At 43.0% G+C, this 17,626-nt stretch overlaps 1 protein-coding gene across 1 annotated transcript; it reads right to left on the bottom strand.

Moving 5' to 3' along the window:
- Window positions 1-3,563: 3,563 nt before the first annotated feature.
- Window positions 3,564-17,626, bottom strand: TCP11L1 (t-complex 11 like 1). The gene is made up of 10 exons (XM_061356633.1): window positions 17,579-17,626; window positions 13,969-14,134; window positions 11,241-11,373; window positions 7,738-7,858; window positions 7,041-7,261; window positions 6,157-6,293; window positions 5,527-5,723; window positions 4,988-5,169; window positions 4,093-4,265; window positions 3,564-3,975 (listed from the first exon to the last, which is right to left on the bottom strand). Exons 2-10 carry the CDS (start codon window positions 14,120-14,122, stop codon window positions 3,740-3,742), a joined length of 1,554 nt encoding a protein of 517 aa, XP_061212617.1. The 5' UTR covers window positions 14,123-14,134; window positions 17,579-17,626; the 3' UTR covers window positions 3,564-3,739.

The raw sequence follows: 17,626 nt of genomic DNA, 5'->3' as shown, positions 1-17,626 counted from the left end.
TAGAATTAGCTTTTTTTCCATTTTTTTCTAGAGGATACAGTATACTTTTGCTTTTAATTCCAGACTGTTTAAAGAAGACAGCATTGTAAGACAAACTCAGTACGTATTTCTAATGTGGATTGTCCAGGAGTACTAGCTCACACAGTCTGTTCCTGGATAACTGCATTGGTCTTCCACTTAAGGTACAAAGCTAAATGTTAATATATTAGCTACACAGTTTAACCTGGTATTATCAAACAAGCTAACAAAACCACTATATGAACTTTTGAAGCAGTTTCTATGCATACTGTAGATTTTTAACTTGTAACAGGCTATTCAGAACTGCAGTCATCATGCTGAGACCATAAGAATCCCTGCGGACTACAGGACATTCAGACACACAGATAGTCCCACCACCAGCAGCAGAGATGACACCAGTCAGTGCTCCTGTCTACTGGACTAAAAGGTGAAACAGCCTATGTGTAACCATAGAACTCTGTACCCATGGAGGTAAGGTCTGGCCTTATCTGTCACAGAATTTCTTCTTTGCTTTGCCACTTAATTGTATCTCCCTTTTTCTTTTAAAGAGGATGTAGAGAAACTATTTATCAACTGCTATCACTAAAAAAAAAAACCCAAAGCCACTAAGGTGATTTGCACTCATGGCATTTATTTCTGTCTCTAGATCTTTACTGCTGTAAGGCCCACAACACCCACCACTCATCGAGCCACTCACTCCCACTGCCTGTACCCCCAAAGGCAAAACTGGAGCCAGCAGCAGGTACTGCACTTCTCTCCATGTGAAGTCCTAGGATCAAGCCCCTGCAAGGAGAGCTGGGATGTACTGCATCAAGCCTGTAGCACAGTCTGTGCTTCAATGGCAGAGTAAGCAGGAACTGATGGTCATGGACATCTGGACTATGAATTCCTCAAGTGGGAGGAGCCATCTCCTGGACTGAGCAAGTACAAGTTTATCTATCTATAATGCAGTCCCAGTCTTCTACTTTTCAAAGGCTTTTCTAAATATGTTGTTTCACCACTATGTTGTTCCTCCCCACATCCTGGAGATCATCCCCTACAGCACCTAAATTTCTATAGTGTGTGTAATTCCTCAGGGGCCTGTAAAGGCAGCTTCTAGACAATGCTAAAATACAAAACAGCAGCAATGTGTAACTTCTGCAACTCTCATTTAACAAAAATGAAAACAGCTTTGTCTTTGTTATACATCTCTAGCAATAACATTTCTGTTAGCTCTTTCATTACACGGACAACTGAATTACCTTGTTGGAGCTGCAGAGCTATAGGCTGTATTTTGAGGTGGATCCTGCACTAATGACAAAGTACCGTAAGCAGATGCAGCAGTCTTGAAGACCTCTGTAGTATCCTGTGCTGATTCAGACAACAGTCCACACCAAAAACCTACTCAGAACTTACTTTTCTGGCTAACCAAACCTACTCATTTTTGAGTTATCAAAGAAAGAGTCAAAGACAGATCACATTTTACTATCCAAGTAACTTTAGCCAAAAGAAAAATAACTTGACTGAGCTGCTGATCTCTTACAGGGCTTTGGTGTGGGTTTTCCCTTGGGGAACAGGGTTTGTAATGAATGAGGAAAGATTTGGTTTATAGTTGCATAGGCTAACATGGAATAAATGATCTTACTTAACCCACCATCCTCCAAACTCAAAGTCAGTGCAGCTATATCCACACTGACAAATGAAAACTAGAAGGGGAAACGTCAGCACTGATTCATGATCCAGTGCTTCCTTCTAGAAGTTCTATTATTTTGATTGATAAAATGAACCTGGATGTGAGCAATAAAAGGCCCTCATTTATTTATTTTACATAACTTGTTGGTTTTGTGGCTTTTAAGACTCATTTATTTATTTTACATAACTTGTTGGTTTTGTGGCTTTTAAGACACCAGCGCATTCTCTTTTGGCTAGTCTAGTAGTACTTGGGACGCTTCCTGTTTCTAACTATGAACTTGGCTTTCATGAAATCATCAAATTTTGATGACTGAAGCACAGCACAGTGCTCAGCCAGAGGAAAATTGCAAATGTACTTCCCTCCTGGCTGAGTCTGAGAACTCAGTAAGGCTGTACGGTCACTGAGCTCCTCTGTGAACGCTCCTCTATACAACATGTAGCTAACACAGTTCAAGACCTGCAACTATTTTAAGTTTCAAGAACACCTCTACAAAGTGGAAAAAAATCTTCTTCTGAAAATATTCCCTGTATATTCAAACTGTCAGTAAATCATTCACTTCTCACAGTGCATCAAGATCACTTATACTTCCAATAGTGCTCTGCACTTCCTGGATAGTTTTGAAGATATGACTGAAAATGCAACCATCTCCACTTGTAGTTTTAAAAACACAAGTAAAATTTTCAGCCTAAAATGTCACACACTTGAAATCCGCCCTCAGAAAATGACAAAGTCCCTTGAAAATGAGTATTTCACATAAAAAGGAGTCAACTGCTAGCAAAAAAAAAAAAAAAAAGGTAAGAAATGCCACTTTTATCAAAACATTTTAGCTCTGCCCTTCTGAAGTCTTTACAAGAGATAAATACAGCTGCAATCTATAAGATTGCCACCTTTGGAAGTACTGTACATAGCAGAGGACAGTTACCCAATAACCAGAAAATTTACTACAAAAATATCACAGTATGCTAGAGATTGGAAGGGACCTCAAAAGATCATCTAGTCCAATCCCCCTGCCGGAGCAGGAACACCTAGATAAGGTTACACAGGAACGTGTCCAGGCGGGTTTTGAATGTCTCCAAGAAGGAGACTCCACAACCTCCCTGGGCAGCCTGTTCCAGTGTTCTGTCACCCTCACTGAGAAGAAGTTTCTTCTCAAGTTTAAGTGGAACCTCTTGTGTTCCAGTTTGTACCCATTTCCCCTTGTCCTTTCATTGTTTGCCACTGAGAAGAGCCTGGCTCCATCCTCGTGACACTCCCCCTTTATATATTTATATACACTAATAAGGTCACCCCTCAATCTCCTCTTCTCCAAACTATAGAGACCCAGCTCCCTCAGTCTTTCCTCATAAGGGAGATGCTCCACTCCCTTAATCATCTTAGTTACCCTGCGCTGGACTCTCTCTAGCAGGTCCCTGTCCTTCTTGAACTGAGGGGCCCAGAACTGGACACAAAATATATTATGTCTTGTGTAATTTCTGCAGGTAAACAGCAAAAAAATGCTATTAAAAATGCAGTAAAATGCAGAAAAAACTAGTAGCCTACCACACTAACCATAATGTTACAATAAAGTGCTGTTTGGCTTTGTTTTTGCCTCTTAAGGTTCCTCTTATCCAGAATTTTAGCTTTCTTCTTTGAAGTAAGATTTTTTGATTTTTTTTTATTTTTTAAGCCAAATCACCCCATAGCTAATCTGCTCTGGATTAATTACACTAAATTCACAGTAAATTAGAGTAAAATGCCCTAAAATGAGCCACTTACTTAAATACAAAGTTTGATTCTTAAACTTCTCCTACCTAGCACCAGCTGAAAAATTGCAGCCAGAAAACTACCAAAACATTCCCCCACCAAGGCTGCATACTTACATGAAAAATGCATGTCTCTCTCATCATTTATTTCAGAACCCCTTTTGGATCTCAGGTATTTTCCTCATCAGTCATCACTAATGAATTAAAAGGAACCAGTATTTACATGGGAAGCTGTTTTCCTAGACAAATATTGGTGCAAGTATTTAAAATAGCTGACAGTACCATACTGGTAGCATACAAACTGGTTTTAGGATTCTTCTGACTTCCCTGCAAGTTGGTATTCTTCCTTAGTCAGTATTTTGCCAAGGACTGCATCATAGTAAGGGCTGAAGACCATTTTGTTGTAGTTGACAAGACGAACATACTTGACAGCGATCTCTTCCAGCTCTTTTTGAATAGGGCCTAGTCCTCCAGGAACAGCAGGCAATGATTTCTGGTGAGTAGATGTAAGGTAATTCTCCAGAAACTTTTGAATTCGAGAATCTGGAAAAATTGGACCAAGGGTTTGGTTTGTTTTCAAAAGAGAGAGTCAATTAGAAATAGTGTAATACAGACAGACAAGTGGTCACTTGAGAACAGAGGGGTTTTGTCCAAGCATACCTATTAACTTGCATATGGTGTTATCCGAATTGGCCACCGCTTGGATTTGTCCTTTAAGTACAGTCTCTCGCTCAGCTGAGAGCGGTGTGAAGCCATGCTGAGAGAGGCAGGTGTTAACTTCAGCACACACCTTCTCACCCGTGGTAGCCAAAGATTCCTTCAGGTTAAAGGAGCTGGAGAAGGTGGAGCACAACGTTAGTGAACTACAGGAATTAGTTGCCTTTTTTTTCCCCACCTTTAGAAAATAAACTATAAAAATATATTTTTTACAGTTGGATATTTTATTATTGGATAAAAAAATATCCAATTATAGTTGCCTTATTTATCGAATATAATGGAAGAAGTGTAATCCAGATAAAGGCAGAACTATAAAGAATAATATATTTTATATATATGTATATATATATATGAAAAATAAAGTCGAGATGTAAAACCAGGAGGTAGAATAGACAGCATTAAAGATTTCTAGCCTGAACAATTCACACAAATAAGAGCTGACCTTCTGCCCTCACAGCCAGTTCTAATGCAAAAACCAACCATCAACCCATAATGTCTACAGCAATCATTCTGTATCTGCACACATCTTACTGTACCACACTCAAGTTTTTGAGGGACCTGGCACAAAGGGTAAGCATGGTTAGCTGCTGGTGCTCTCTTGTGCCAACAAGGCATCAAGGAAAACACTGAATAAAGGAGCACTCAGAGGTCACGAAAGAACACAGCAAGAAAAGATGGCTCTGTCTGAGTAAGCTGAATAAAAACTGTCAGCCTGGGCTCATAAAATGCCCTCATCCCTTCCTCTGACATATTCTACAGCCAGAAAGAGGCTTAAACTGATCATTTACTAGGGTGAGAACAGCTACGCCAGAGCCTGTGTGGACTATTCAGTACTCACGGCAGATGGATTCCCGTCAGCAGCACCTTGACAATGGTTTTGATTTTCTCAGCAAATCCAGGCATGTCAGCGAGTGCTGGGCCTGCTGCACTGAAGGTGACCAGAAGGACTGTCCCAGTCAAGAGGCACTGCTCCAGCTCCAGCTGTATTTCCTGAAAGCGGGTCTGGTCCATTAGCACCGTCTGCAAAGAATGAGGAAGCCAGCACACAGTGAAGTCAGCACACTGGGCTGTGATGTGACACTGCATTTCCCACCTAGCCACACCAGTGTCAGCAAGACAAAGACACAGAAAAGAGCAATATGTGCTCAGCAGGCAAGTAACAGGAACAAAATGAAAAGAATTAACTCCTCATTTTCAACTAAGTTTCAATACTGAAAAAGCAGCACCTATTAGAAGGGCTACAAGAGGCCTCAATCAAGGGATGTTTTAATATTGTACTTGTTACAAGGCTATATATCCAAACAAGCTTCTGTTATATCCCAGAAACAGAAAAAGTACAACAAGCACAGAAATGTGTTTTTCTGTTAAATAACCTACTTCTGGGAAAGGCCTGTTCACATGGTCCCACTTCAGGAGGTTCAGATAGGCCTGATTTTGTACAGCAGTGGAGCACAAGGCGGAAGCTCCACCAGTGGCCCCATCACTACTACAGTGGGGAGGCAACATTTTACATCTCAGCTTGACAAGATCATCTGCTGCTTCTTGCAACCACCTTGTGACAAGGTCTAAAGAATCTGCAGAGTAGTGGGAAAAAAGTCTTGTTACAAAAATTCCTTTTCAAAGTTAGGTTTCTCCACCAATGATTTCCAGATAATCCCATTAGTTACTAATGCCCATGATATCAGTTACTGACATGCATTTCACTTATTGCATTAAGCAGAACATCTAAGACAATTAAAATCATGCAGCTACAGGAAATCAGAGATGAGATGATGCCAGGTATTTATGCCCTATACCGTACTGAAATGGAACTAAACTGCAGTGTATGAAGTGGAGAACTGCTGTTCTGGCTGATTTTGTCAAACCATAGTTTTGGGGCACAAGCTGTCATTTACCACAGGAAATCTAGAACTTATGAAAAATCTGATTTCTTCTCATCACGTACAAGCAAAAGCATGCAGTTCACTGGGAGGGCAGAGGGGAAGAAAGAAAGGAACAAAGTCATACCTGGCCGTTTCTCAAGAAACTCCTGAAACTTCTTTCTTTCATACTCAGCAGACTGCTGCATTAATTTTGGCCTAATACTAGTGATAGCGAAGTTTGCCATATCCATTTTCATTAGGTCTAACACAGAGAAAATGGCTCTAAACAAACAAACAGAAAAAGTTATTCAAGGCTGCAGATGTTTAAGAGGTACTATTTACAAGATTGATTACAGACTCTGTAAGGAAAGAGCAGAAACATGCATGGGGAATGTTAACAGGATGCTTAACAATGTAAGAACATGGGGCAGAGCTGGAGCAGGCATGTGTGTGCATGTTTCTGTTCAAAGTAGGAAATAAATCTTGGTCTTCTGTAAAAATGCCTCCATGGAATTGACTTTACCAACTTGGGGGGTGGGGGGGAGGGGGAGAGGGAAAAGGGAAGAGAAGAGGGCAGGACTATTCAGCTGAGAACACAGTGCCAGAGCAAAAGGCTCTGGGTAGGAGAGAGAGCTCCAGTTGAGGGGAAAGGAGGAACTGGTTAGGGAACAGTAACACCTTTTTCCTATGCTGCTTCTCTCCCCACCCCCCCCTTCTGCTGTTGCTATTCATTCTAATACAAACTGCCCATTCACCTGCTATCTTACAGCTTATATGCACTTGGCATTTAAGAAAATGTCCTTCAGTGACACATGGGAGCCAAAAACTCCATCAGAACAAAGCTGGTCCTTGTTAAAGACCTCTGGAGTATTTCCCCCCCTTCACACCCACAACTACCTCCCTATCACTCCATTTTCTTACAGAGATTTGCAGGTTGCCCTCCTGGACCGGACCAGCCCTCCCTCCCCCCAGCCCCAATAAAATTATTGAAGGCACTCTCAATGTGACCAATCAATACCATGTAAGTACCTGAACAGAGGAACTATTTCATTAGTATCTTTCAGTTTCTTAATTTCTTCATCTCGAGCTGGAGCACAGAGAGTCCCCATCATCCCAATGACAAATTCAACCAACTTAGCAATATCAAGGGCCCCATTTTCTGCCTCCTGTTTTATCAAATCCAGATCAAGAACTTCTGTAATCTGGTTTCTCAGTCTAGTGTGACCAGGCAACAAGAAAGACAGGAGATTCTGAAATGGAAAGTTTTTAACAGTGTGTTAATTCTACACACCAAAGACTACTACAAGGATCAGAACAGTTACTGAACCACTTTTTATTTAAACTAATTGCCCTTTACAAGTGGATTTTTTTCCTTTTTTTAACCAACCATTCACAAATGTTTCCCCTCACTCTTTATGATACTGAAGTTACTAAATGGTAAATACTTTGCAGTACAGATACTACAGTCATAACATGAAGGAAGCCTGATATGAGAAAACTAGTTTTACTTTCCTTTTAATCCTCTTACATTGTTTTGCATTTGTTTTTAAATTCAAATTTCTCCTCTGGGGTTATACAACTTATATCTGTTCACAGATAATGATAACAGTAGTGAAAAAGATTAAGGAAGTCCTTCATGGAAAGCCAAACTTCAACCACCTGTGCTCATTCGTATCAACGCAGCTACTCAAGTTCAGTAATTTCCCTCGATATGACATCATCTTACCTCTTTAATTTCTCCCAGTAGTTTAATTGCGTGGTCATAAGTTGGTGGATCTTCCTTTAGCTGAGCTTCCAGACAGTCCCAGAAAGCTTTATGCACAATATCTCTTACTTTTTTCTCTAAGCTGTGGGTAAATACGACCAGTTAATAAACAACACTTGTCTCTGCACCACCTGACAAAGATAACCTGCAGCTCCTGAAGAACAGCAGATAAGAATATGAACACAGTGTAATAATGAATATATGCTGATCAACAGAGAAGAGATCTGTCATTTTAAGTTACGCAGAAAAGCGAGAAAAACTGGACACAGGGTTTGGGATGGCTTACATCCTAACTAAAGGTTTACACACAAGCAGAATTAGCTACAAATTAAAATCCTTGCAATTATTTAGCGCATGCTACCTCTAAATCAAACAACAGGAAGAAGAGAGATCACAAAAATTAGTTTTGTCTTCAAAAGACCAGAGAACCAGTATTCCTGTTATTTTCAAGAGCCTCACTAAGTAAATGCAATTCTATGAAGCAAAATTCATTGAGTAAACAGAGTCACTTTCCTGACACAAAAGCTTCTACATTTCAATGTGTAGATACTGCAACTACTCCGAGATACAGGCCCAGTCCAGTTTGTTCTACTGCTTCAGTACCAGTTCCTAATCCAGAACACTGGAAGTTACTCCTTTTCAGCCAGCAGGCTCCTGGTCACACCCAGTTTAACTTCAGCACGGAAGAAGCTCACAAAACCCAGCAGGTTCCCAAGGCTCTGACTGTGCAGCTGAGGTTCAGGCAGCACCCAGAGGCCTTTACGCCCTGTGGCCCTCTGAGGGCAACCAACATATGCTCTACTGACAGCATCTACAACTGCAAATACAGTCACAAGCTTCCTCCTCCAACCATGTCTCTACACATACATTCAAGCTGCAGGAGACTGTAAGCCTGAGACATACAAGAAAGGATGGAAAAAATAAAACACGCTAAAATCCTCCTTCTCTGAAAAATGCTGAGATCAGTTTTATGCCATTGAGGCATACCAGAAAAGTTATCCACTACCACAGCACATTTTCACATGAGAAATCCATCTGAAGGAACACAGAGCGGCAGCAGACGCTGAATACAACAGCACCCTCTTAACTGGGACTTTAGATGAAGCATTTATTCTCAGCCATCAGCTGCAAAGCAGAAAATGCCTGATGGAAGTGACACAAAAAGACGCTGAGACACAGAAGGTAAGGCAGAGTGGGGAGAAGGAGCTTTGCACACCTCAGGCATATTTTCCATACTCAAGAGAGCTCTTAGTTTATAGAGCCACATGACCTGCAAATAAGGCAGCAAAGCAGAAGTCTGTCTAACCACAGACAAGGCACACACTGACAGACAGTGCTGAGAAGAGAGATCAAATCACTACTTGAGCTCTAAAATATACATGAGTCTTCATGGACAACAGAGGTATCTAGCGTCATGTGCCGGCTCAGTTAAATACTGTTTGTCCTCAGCATTTGAGGAGGCCACCATTCCATTTCCTACCAACTGAGAAGCTGAAACAAGTGAAGAACATACAGCAAAGACCTTCATCTACTCCATTCAACCACAGAGGGACCCTGACACACTTGTGAGGTGGGCTGATGCCAATCTCATGAAGTTTAACCATGACAAGTGCAAGGTCCTACACCTGGGTCGGAGCAATCCCAGACACAGCTACAGGCTGGGCAGAGAAGAGATTCAGAGCAGCCCTGTGGAGAAGGACTTGGGGGTGCTGGTCAATGAGAAAATGAACATGAGCCGGCTCCAGTGTGCGCTTGCAGCCCAGAAAGCCAACCGTATCCTGGGCTGCATCAAAAGGAGCGTGACCAGCAGGTCGAAGGAGGTGATCCTGACCCTCTACTCTGCTCTCGTGAGACCTCACCTGGAGTATTGTGTGCAGTTCTGGTGTCCTCAACATAAAAAGGACATGGAACTGTTGGAACAAGTCCAGAGGAGGGCCATGAGGATGATCAGGGGACTGGAGCACCTCCTGTATGAAGATAGGCTGAGAAAGTTGGAGCTGTTCAGCCTGGAGAAGAGAAGGCTGTGTGGAGACCTCAAAGCAGCCTTCCAGTATCTGAAGGGGGCTTATAGGGATGCTGGGGATGGACTCCTCATTAGGGACTGTAGTGACAGAACAAGGGGTAATGGGTTAAAACTTAAACAGGGGAAGTTTAGATTGGATATAAGAAGGAAATTCTTTCCTGTTAGGGTGGTGAGGCACTGGAATAGGTTGCCCAGGGAGGTTGTGAATGCTCCATCCCTGGCAGTGTTCAAGACCAGGTTGGATGAGGCCTTGGGTGATATGGTTTAGTGTGAGGTGTCCCTGCTCATGGCAGGGGGGTTGGAACTTGATGATCTTAAGGTCCTTTCCAACCCTAACTATTCTATGATTCTTACTGAAAGGCAATTCCTGCTGGGGCCATGAGGTTCAGTGTATTTGATAGCATGAGCACATTTTCTTTGGTTACTATTGTTTAGCAGTCCACAGCCATTAATAAAACAGCAGTGGCACACTGGAAAGACAGCAACAGTCCAGGCGAGAAAGGAAGATGAGAATGTTCCCATTACTGCCTTTTCAGGCAGGGACAATTCAAGTTCCAAGCAACATCCTCATTACTGATGTTCATGAGAACCACCGTCACCATATTTTGGTGGAGATGGGCATCAGACCTTTTGTCTCAGAATGACTGACTTCTATAGAGGACAAGCAATGCCAGTCTTCTAAGATCCACCTGCATCATATTCTTCTGCAGCACCCATGAAGGCAACGTGCTCTGGGGCCTCTCTCTCACATGCAGACACCTACAGGCAACACTGGTTTCAATGTAGACCAAGATCCATCCATGAAACGTGCACTCACTCTCACAAATCAACCCAGGAAACATGGTCAGCCAGATCCCTCTGTGTGTGAAAAGAAAAGAACAGCACACAAAGGCTCTGTAGACAGGACTGGGTCAGCTACACTAGGCTAGTATGTGACCAGACATCCACGCAGCTTCTGTTTTCCCTTTCAGCAGGCGACAGAATTACTGTGGGTCAGACAGAGAAGGAAAGACTTCAAACTTAAAATGAGCAAGGACTAACCTAATAAAACACAGGAATCTCTTCCCAAAAAATCCCTGGAGAAACTGACAAAAAAAGCTAAAATGTTCACAATTTCATCTTAACTGCCACAGGTGGTGAAAGCTTCAAAAATGCTGAGAGCACCACCTGCATCTGCAGCTAGACTTGAGTACTGAGAAGACTGCAGTCTCAGACTCCAGAGACAAGGGGACACTGACAGAAACCCCAGTACCCTGGGATTTGTGCCCAAACAGTTACTCCTTTCACAAGCACACGTTTCTGGGGAAGCAGAACAGCATGATTACCACCTTCTCCTTGATACTAAGATACTAGCCAGAGCCTGTACCTGATCCACTAAGAGCTGTTCTGTAGTTTTACAAATGCAAATTTCATTTATGTATCTATTTGGTAGCAATCTTACCTGTGTTCTGGTAATTCAGCTGGCTTTATCTGGAAGTCTCCATTTACAACAATTTCGTGTGCTAATGCCATGTTGGTTACTCCCTTAGCTGTTTCCATGAGCTCCTCTATTGACACAGGCTGAGGAGGACTAGCTGCAACGTAAATGAAAGTGTCAGATAGTTACATAAAACTGTATGGATAAAAGTCTGCTAACACTTTCGGACCCTTTCCACCTTCTTTACAGTACAGAGGGACACTTGAAGATTCTCCTTTCCTTCCCTTCCCAGCTGGGGATAACAGAGTTTGGAGTACTACAGAAAACAAAGGAGTGAACCCCAGTTGATATTCTAGGCTCAATATATCAATTGCTTCCAAGTTCTACCAAGATATTTTAAAAAACAACCCCCCAAAATCCCCATACCCAAACCCCCACTTCTTCAGGACTGCTTAATAGTACCTTAGCATCTTCTTCCATAGCGTAGGAAGAAATCATTAAAAACACTAGCATTTTCACCCACTGTTTCCTCAGTTATTGTGCTGATGTTGCCATTTCAATGTTACATTTTTCAAGGAAGTGACTTCATCTCTAAAGCAGTCAGCAAACAAACGACCATTAACATTAAGCAATAACACACTAGTAGCTAATTATTCTCACTACTTCCAGTGCAACAGGCACTTCTCCAGACTCTTTCTTTCTTTTCCCTCCAGAAGCCATGGTCCAAACAATAAGGACATCAAGACCTAGTCCCAGCACCATTGCCTAAGACCTTTTCCTTTGGCAGGCATTTGGGACAGACAAGGATGAGCAAGCAACTGCAAATTGGGCCCTGGGGCATAAAAGCAAGTAGGAGGAAGCTCTAGACCTGGAAAAAAAAAGAAGTCAGTTTTCATTAGGCAGGAAACAAAGGTAGTGGCTGACTGTACAAATCTAAAAGGTAGAAGAGGGACAGGGACAGCTTCAGGAAACTTAATATGCACTGGGAATTATGGCTCCATTCTGGAGTATACAACATCCTCCGGGGGCACTAATGACATGGCGGTAGTGCAGGAAGTGACACAAAGGCAGAGAAGGTGCCAGGGGTGTAGGCCATGCTGGTTAAGGGGGTAATCCCATCCCCACTGAAGCCAACCGAAACCTGTTGCTGCTGATTTTTTGTGGTAAAGGTTTCCCCTAGCATCAGTGAAGCAGGGTGTGGGGGTGCCCTTCGATGCCTTGCCAAATGTCAGGAGAAGCACCGTAGCTCTTCCCAGGTCCAGGTGTTTGAGGAAAAGGAAAAGGTTAAAGCCTTGGTGTCCTCAGGTGATGCAGACAAGAATGGAAAAGTTCACCTCGGCTTTCACAGAAAACATCTGGTGGAGCAGGACAGGGGAAAGAGCCACAGCAGAATTGCCCTAATAGATCAGTTCCTTTCCATAGTTCATTCACTTCAACTAGAGTCCTGGCATAGGAGCAACATGCTAATTCACAATATGGAAGAAACCAACCAGGGATCTTCATAGGCTGGGTTCACTGAGGTATGTTTTAGGCAAACTATCATGACAGCCTCATTTGCTAATCCAATTTGACTGGACTTAAGCTAGTAACATAGAAAAGATCCTGTAAGAGTAACTGTCCATCACTTGTCTGCCACTCGGAGCTGTTCCAAGTATATACTGTGAGGCTCCAATGTGTATTTTTTCATTCATATCTTGCTCATTTTGTGCAGCCCTCCCAAACCCTTATTTCCTTCAACTTGCAGCTTAATCTTCCACAGTGACTCTGGAAACACAGCAAGGATTATCCTTGGATATCCTGAGAACTAGCAGGACAACAAAGTTCAGAGCTGAATGGGAGTGCTCTTGTCAGACTGCCAAATGATGTCACCCTAGCAGAGGATGCACTAAAAGCTAAGCCTCTTTAATTTATCAAAGAATGCTCTTAAATCGTTACTTCATCCTCTTATTGTATCTGCTCCCTTACAAAAGGGGAGAGACCCATGATTACTTTGTGGTACAGTGCAGTGCAAGACTGTGCTGTGCATTTTACTTTCCTGTGTTCATAGCATCTCTCCACACATACAACTCGTTTCCTGTCAGGCAGCCAGTAAGTCACAAGAACATAAACTCCCTCAGAACATCTCTGTGTAACATAGCACTAAACCACAACACTAAACCTCAAGTAGTAATGAAGACTATTAATAAAAGGAATGCAATAAATATTTCCTGCTGAGACACTCTCTACAGTAACTCTCAGGTAGTTATCTGAGCAACTCTGCCTCTTTGAATTGAATCCCTGGGACCAGAAAACTTTCTCTTACTTTTATCTACAGATTTGCTAGAAATAATTGGTAACCATATTGCATCCAGCTCCTCATGTCAAAAGCTGAATGACAAATATGACTTAGGAATAAATTTAAAGTATGCAGTCCTGCTTGACACTAGAAGTCATATTAGGACTAAATGTACAACTTTCTGTTTGCGTTATGAGAGGGATAACAGGACATAACTTTGTTGGTAACAGCTTCTCTTGCCCTGCAGTAGAAGCAGAGGCTGCTCCACCAATCCAGAAGGTTCAGCTGATAATGCAAACAGCGGTGGCAGTTTAGCTGGAACACACTGGAGTTGTGCTTATCCCTTCCATGAGTGCAGACATGCAATGGTATACATGGCTCAGAATAACATGGCTATTGTGTACAGTTAAGTACTAAAAATGGGGGGAAAGGTGTTGGAAAGTTTCAAAGTCATTTTCATAAAGCAGTTCTGCTTACACTTTGGCGTATCATCTCTGTGTGATCCTAAAGCACTCTGTCGTATTCTTTTTCTGACAGATTGATCCGGGTTGTCCAAGCTCTCCTCTTGACCATCCCCCAAATCACTCGACTTTTCTTTGCTTGATGGTGGCTTGTCAGGATTCTGAGACATTTTCAGTTGGCTCTTTTCAGAAAAAGAAAAGAAGATGAAAAAGGGAATGAATAAGCATTTTCTGACAGGGCTGAGTGGGGAAATATCACCAGGATTTCCCTTGATTAAGAAAAAACGAAGAATGAAAGAATTCTCATGAGGAATTACATTATGTCATTCCCATAATGGTAGGGGACCTGGACTTGATGACTCACTTCCCATCTTACACAAAATGAGATGCTTCCAGTACAACTACCATTTACTAATCTCCATTCCCACAAGTTCTCAAAAGTCTGAAACTGTTCCCTTGCCATAATGCATACAGATGAGAAAGTGATTTTCTTTCTTAGCAGTGCTTATGAAATTACTGAAAAAATACTATTAGAAATACGTCTTACAAAAAGATTATGCCAGATACTTTTCCAACACAAAATGACAAACCTGCCTGACTGCAACAGACCCCTGGACTATGGTCTGCCCCAGCAGCTCGTAACTTGGAAGTTTTCACTCTGAGCCACCCAAAAGCGTTAAGAAGCAGGAAAAGAACTGGAGTTTAATTAATGCGGAATTCTACTCCCATGTTTTCATTCCATGCAAGAATCACAATTTATGCATTTAAAAAGCAAACAAACACCACATTGCAACAGTAAGGTACATAGCTATAGTATTTTAAGTATTTATTAAACATTAGATATTGAATATTTCTATTACATCACAGATACCAGCAGTGTACCCAAAGTTACACCGCAAAAATGACCATTAAAAAAGCATGTCTCACTGTTCATTATCGTCACTTATTTCACATCCAGCTTTCCCTCTGAAGGACATAATTTGCACATCTTCCCATTGAAAACTCTCCATCCTACAGGAAGCTAACAGTTTCAGACTTCAGTTTTACAGAATCTGTTGAGAGAGCATACAATGTCTCCAGCTGAATTAAATAACCTTCATGTCCTGTGAAGGGCGAAGTCAGGAAGAGTGTGCCTTTCAAATAAAAAAGGAAAGCTCCTGGAAAGCCACCACTGTCCTCTTTCACCCAGGATCCCACCATTCCCACTTTCCAAATTGAAAGAAACAAGCTCTCAGCAAGAGAGTTAAAAATACTTGCAACTCCAAAGACTACACTGAGGAGGATGCCGCATAAGCAAGCAACAGGTTCTTTCCATTTCATAGAAGAGCTGTAATAAGTAACCCTGCTCCATCAGTGCTTAAATTGATTGCACCGATGTGATTCTAGAAGACAGCTGGAAAGCTCAGTGCACATAAGAAATGGTTTTATTCTACAGCAATGACTCAGGATCATCATCTTGCATGAGATACACAACAATACGCGACGCTTGTCCACAGAACCGGGTGAGCTCTACTTCAGAAAAGAAAACAGCATGGGATATAAAGCATGGGATGAATTACACAGGAAAACGAAGACATCAGTACAGGTGTTGTCAGAACCATATATCAGCCGCACCTCTAGCTGGAACGGTCACTGATGTCTCTGCTCCAAATGCTTGATCATCCCTCTTCACAAAGGCAGGCAATCCCAACTGGGACAAGTGACAACTTGTCACTGTCACTTTTTAACTAAGGCAGGGAGATCCTCCAGCTAGGTGTAACACAAGGCACCCAATGCAGCATGCAAGTGGGAAACCACTGATGTGCTCCAGGAGAAGTGAATCTCCAGTCTAGCAGACAAGAGGTCTGTTACTGCAGATGCTCTAGCAGCAAGACAGGAAGAAGCTCTGTTAATAAAGGAGCAGTTAACAGAAAAGATCAAAGCAGTAGCTGCAATAGAAAATGTAAGATACGACTCGTTAAACAGAGGAAGGAAATGTGCTGTTGAATTTGACTAGAATAAAAGCATTACCATAAAACCTTCCATATTCATTCAACCATACTGGAGGGTTGTTCCTATCCGTTCTCTTCCACAAAGCATCCTCCTGAAGTCAAAACCTGAAGCACAAAGATGGCTCAACTAAGACCCACTTAGGTCTTTAATGCACATGACACTTCACAGTGCCTTGCAGTTTCAAACTGTACTTTATCCTCACTGCCCTTACAAAGGTATATACCTACCTTACAGAGGGGAGATCGAGTCATGCGTTAAGTTGTTTGAGGACTCTCAGAAGGTAATTGATAAGAACAAGACAATAATCAGTCCCATGATTACTACTCCCTGCTTTGCCCACCAGGACACGATTCCTACCATGCAGGCTACATCCTCAAGTATCACATTCCATAAGGTGGCAGACCAAGAGCTACAGTCTCAAACCCAACAACTTCATTTAATTGCCATTTATTTAAGAAAAGAGTCCTGCTTCAGCTGTGGAAAGTGGGTACGAGAACTGCTGGACTGTTCTACCAAATGACTGCTCAGAGATGACGTGAAACAGGCACACTTGTTGGCTTAGCTGCCTAGTCTGTAATAATTGCTCTTTTCTGCTGGACTACTACTGTTATTTGCTGGAACACACCTAGAACACATCCTCTTTCCACTGGGTAAGTAAGCTTGACAATGCCTGTTCTAAAAGCATGATCATCATCTCTTCTTTCACAGAAACAATTCTGAAACAGAACAAAGTCCACTGCTCAGTGCTTTATTTTTAATAAAAACAGCAGTGCAAGAGAAAACCCAACAAATTAAAATTTAAACAAAATATTTCCACAGGTTGTTTTCGTCAAAGGTCCTCAAATCATCCGAGGCACACCGATATTAAACAAACTTCACGTGGAGCACACACAAGACTGAAGCAGCTCCACTCATCTGCCTCGTACGAGACCTGATAACTCCCTTACCTTCAGGCCAAGCACATGCACCCTGAAGGCCACTTTTCTTCAAGCTTGATTCCAACACTTAACTCTTTTCCCTGCCTTCTGTTCTCCCACCACAACACAACCTACTTTCCCTCACAATCCACCATAAGGCAAGCTGCATCTCAGCTCCTCTGTCCATCTTACACATTCAAAGGGATGCTTGTGGACTTCTACCATTTCCCCTACCTACAGCTTCCTCCGTGCACGGCCATCCAAGACCCGGGCTATCGGCAGGCTCGCTCTCAAGGAAGGCACCGTCAGGAAACCCCCGCAGCAGTGTTAACCTCCCAGCCCCTCACCCTACCCAGGGCCGGGCACCCATTTTCCTGCACAGGGCTCGGCCCTCTCCCCGCACTGCCCGGCTGGGGGCTGGCAGCAGCTCCACCCACAGCTGCCACACGAAAAACGGGCCCCGGCGCGCAGTCCGGATGTGTTTGCCCGCACGCCGAACGGCCGGGGCACAGCAACGCCGGGGAGGCGACAGCCTCCTTCTGCCTGCACTGCACTGCACTGCACTGCACTCCAGCGAACAGGCCCCAGCAGCAGCCCCCGCCCGCGCTGAGCCCAGGGCCCTCTCCCCCCTCCAGGCCTAACGGCGGCCTGCCCACCGCCGCTTCAGGACGGCGCAGCCACCCGGGGCACGCCACGCCGCCGCCACCGCCTCCTTACCGCCGCTCGGAGGAGCCGCGGCCCCCGGCTGTAACGGAGCGGGCGGCC

This window comes from Neopsephotus bourkii, unplaced genomic scaffold, assembly GCF_033783945.1.
Source record: "Neopsephotus bourkii isolate Nb327-2 ecotype Australia unplaced genomic scaffold, CSIRO-AGI_Nbou_v1 NB_860, whole genome shotgun sequence".
In the NCBI taxonomy this organism is placed as follows: Eukaryota; Metazoa; Chordata; class Aves; order Psittaciformes; family Psittacidae; genus Neopsephotus; species Neopsephotus bourkii.
This window is presented reverse-complemented; position numbering and strand designations above follow the sequence as displayed.

What these genes read in the sequence shown, in the direction of transcription:
- TCP11L1 (XM_061356633.1), bottom strand. Translation starts at nt 14,122, where the DNA reads ATGTCTCAGAATCCTGACAAGCCACCATCAAGCAAAGAAAAGTCGAGT. An exon ending in TACTGGGAGAAATTAAAGAG is followed by an intron (nt 7,262 to 7,737) that starts GTAAGATGATGT and finishes TTTCCATTTCAG; the next exon opens with AATCTCCTGTCTTTCTTGTT. An exon ending in CTGACGGGAATCCATCTGCC is followed by an intron (nt 4,266 to 4,987) that starts GTGAGTACTGAA and finishes CACCTTCTCCAG; the next exon opens with CTCCTTTAACCTGAAGGAAT.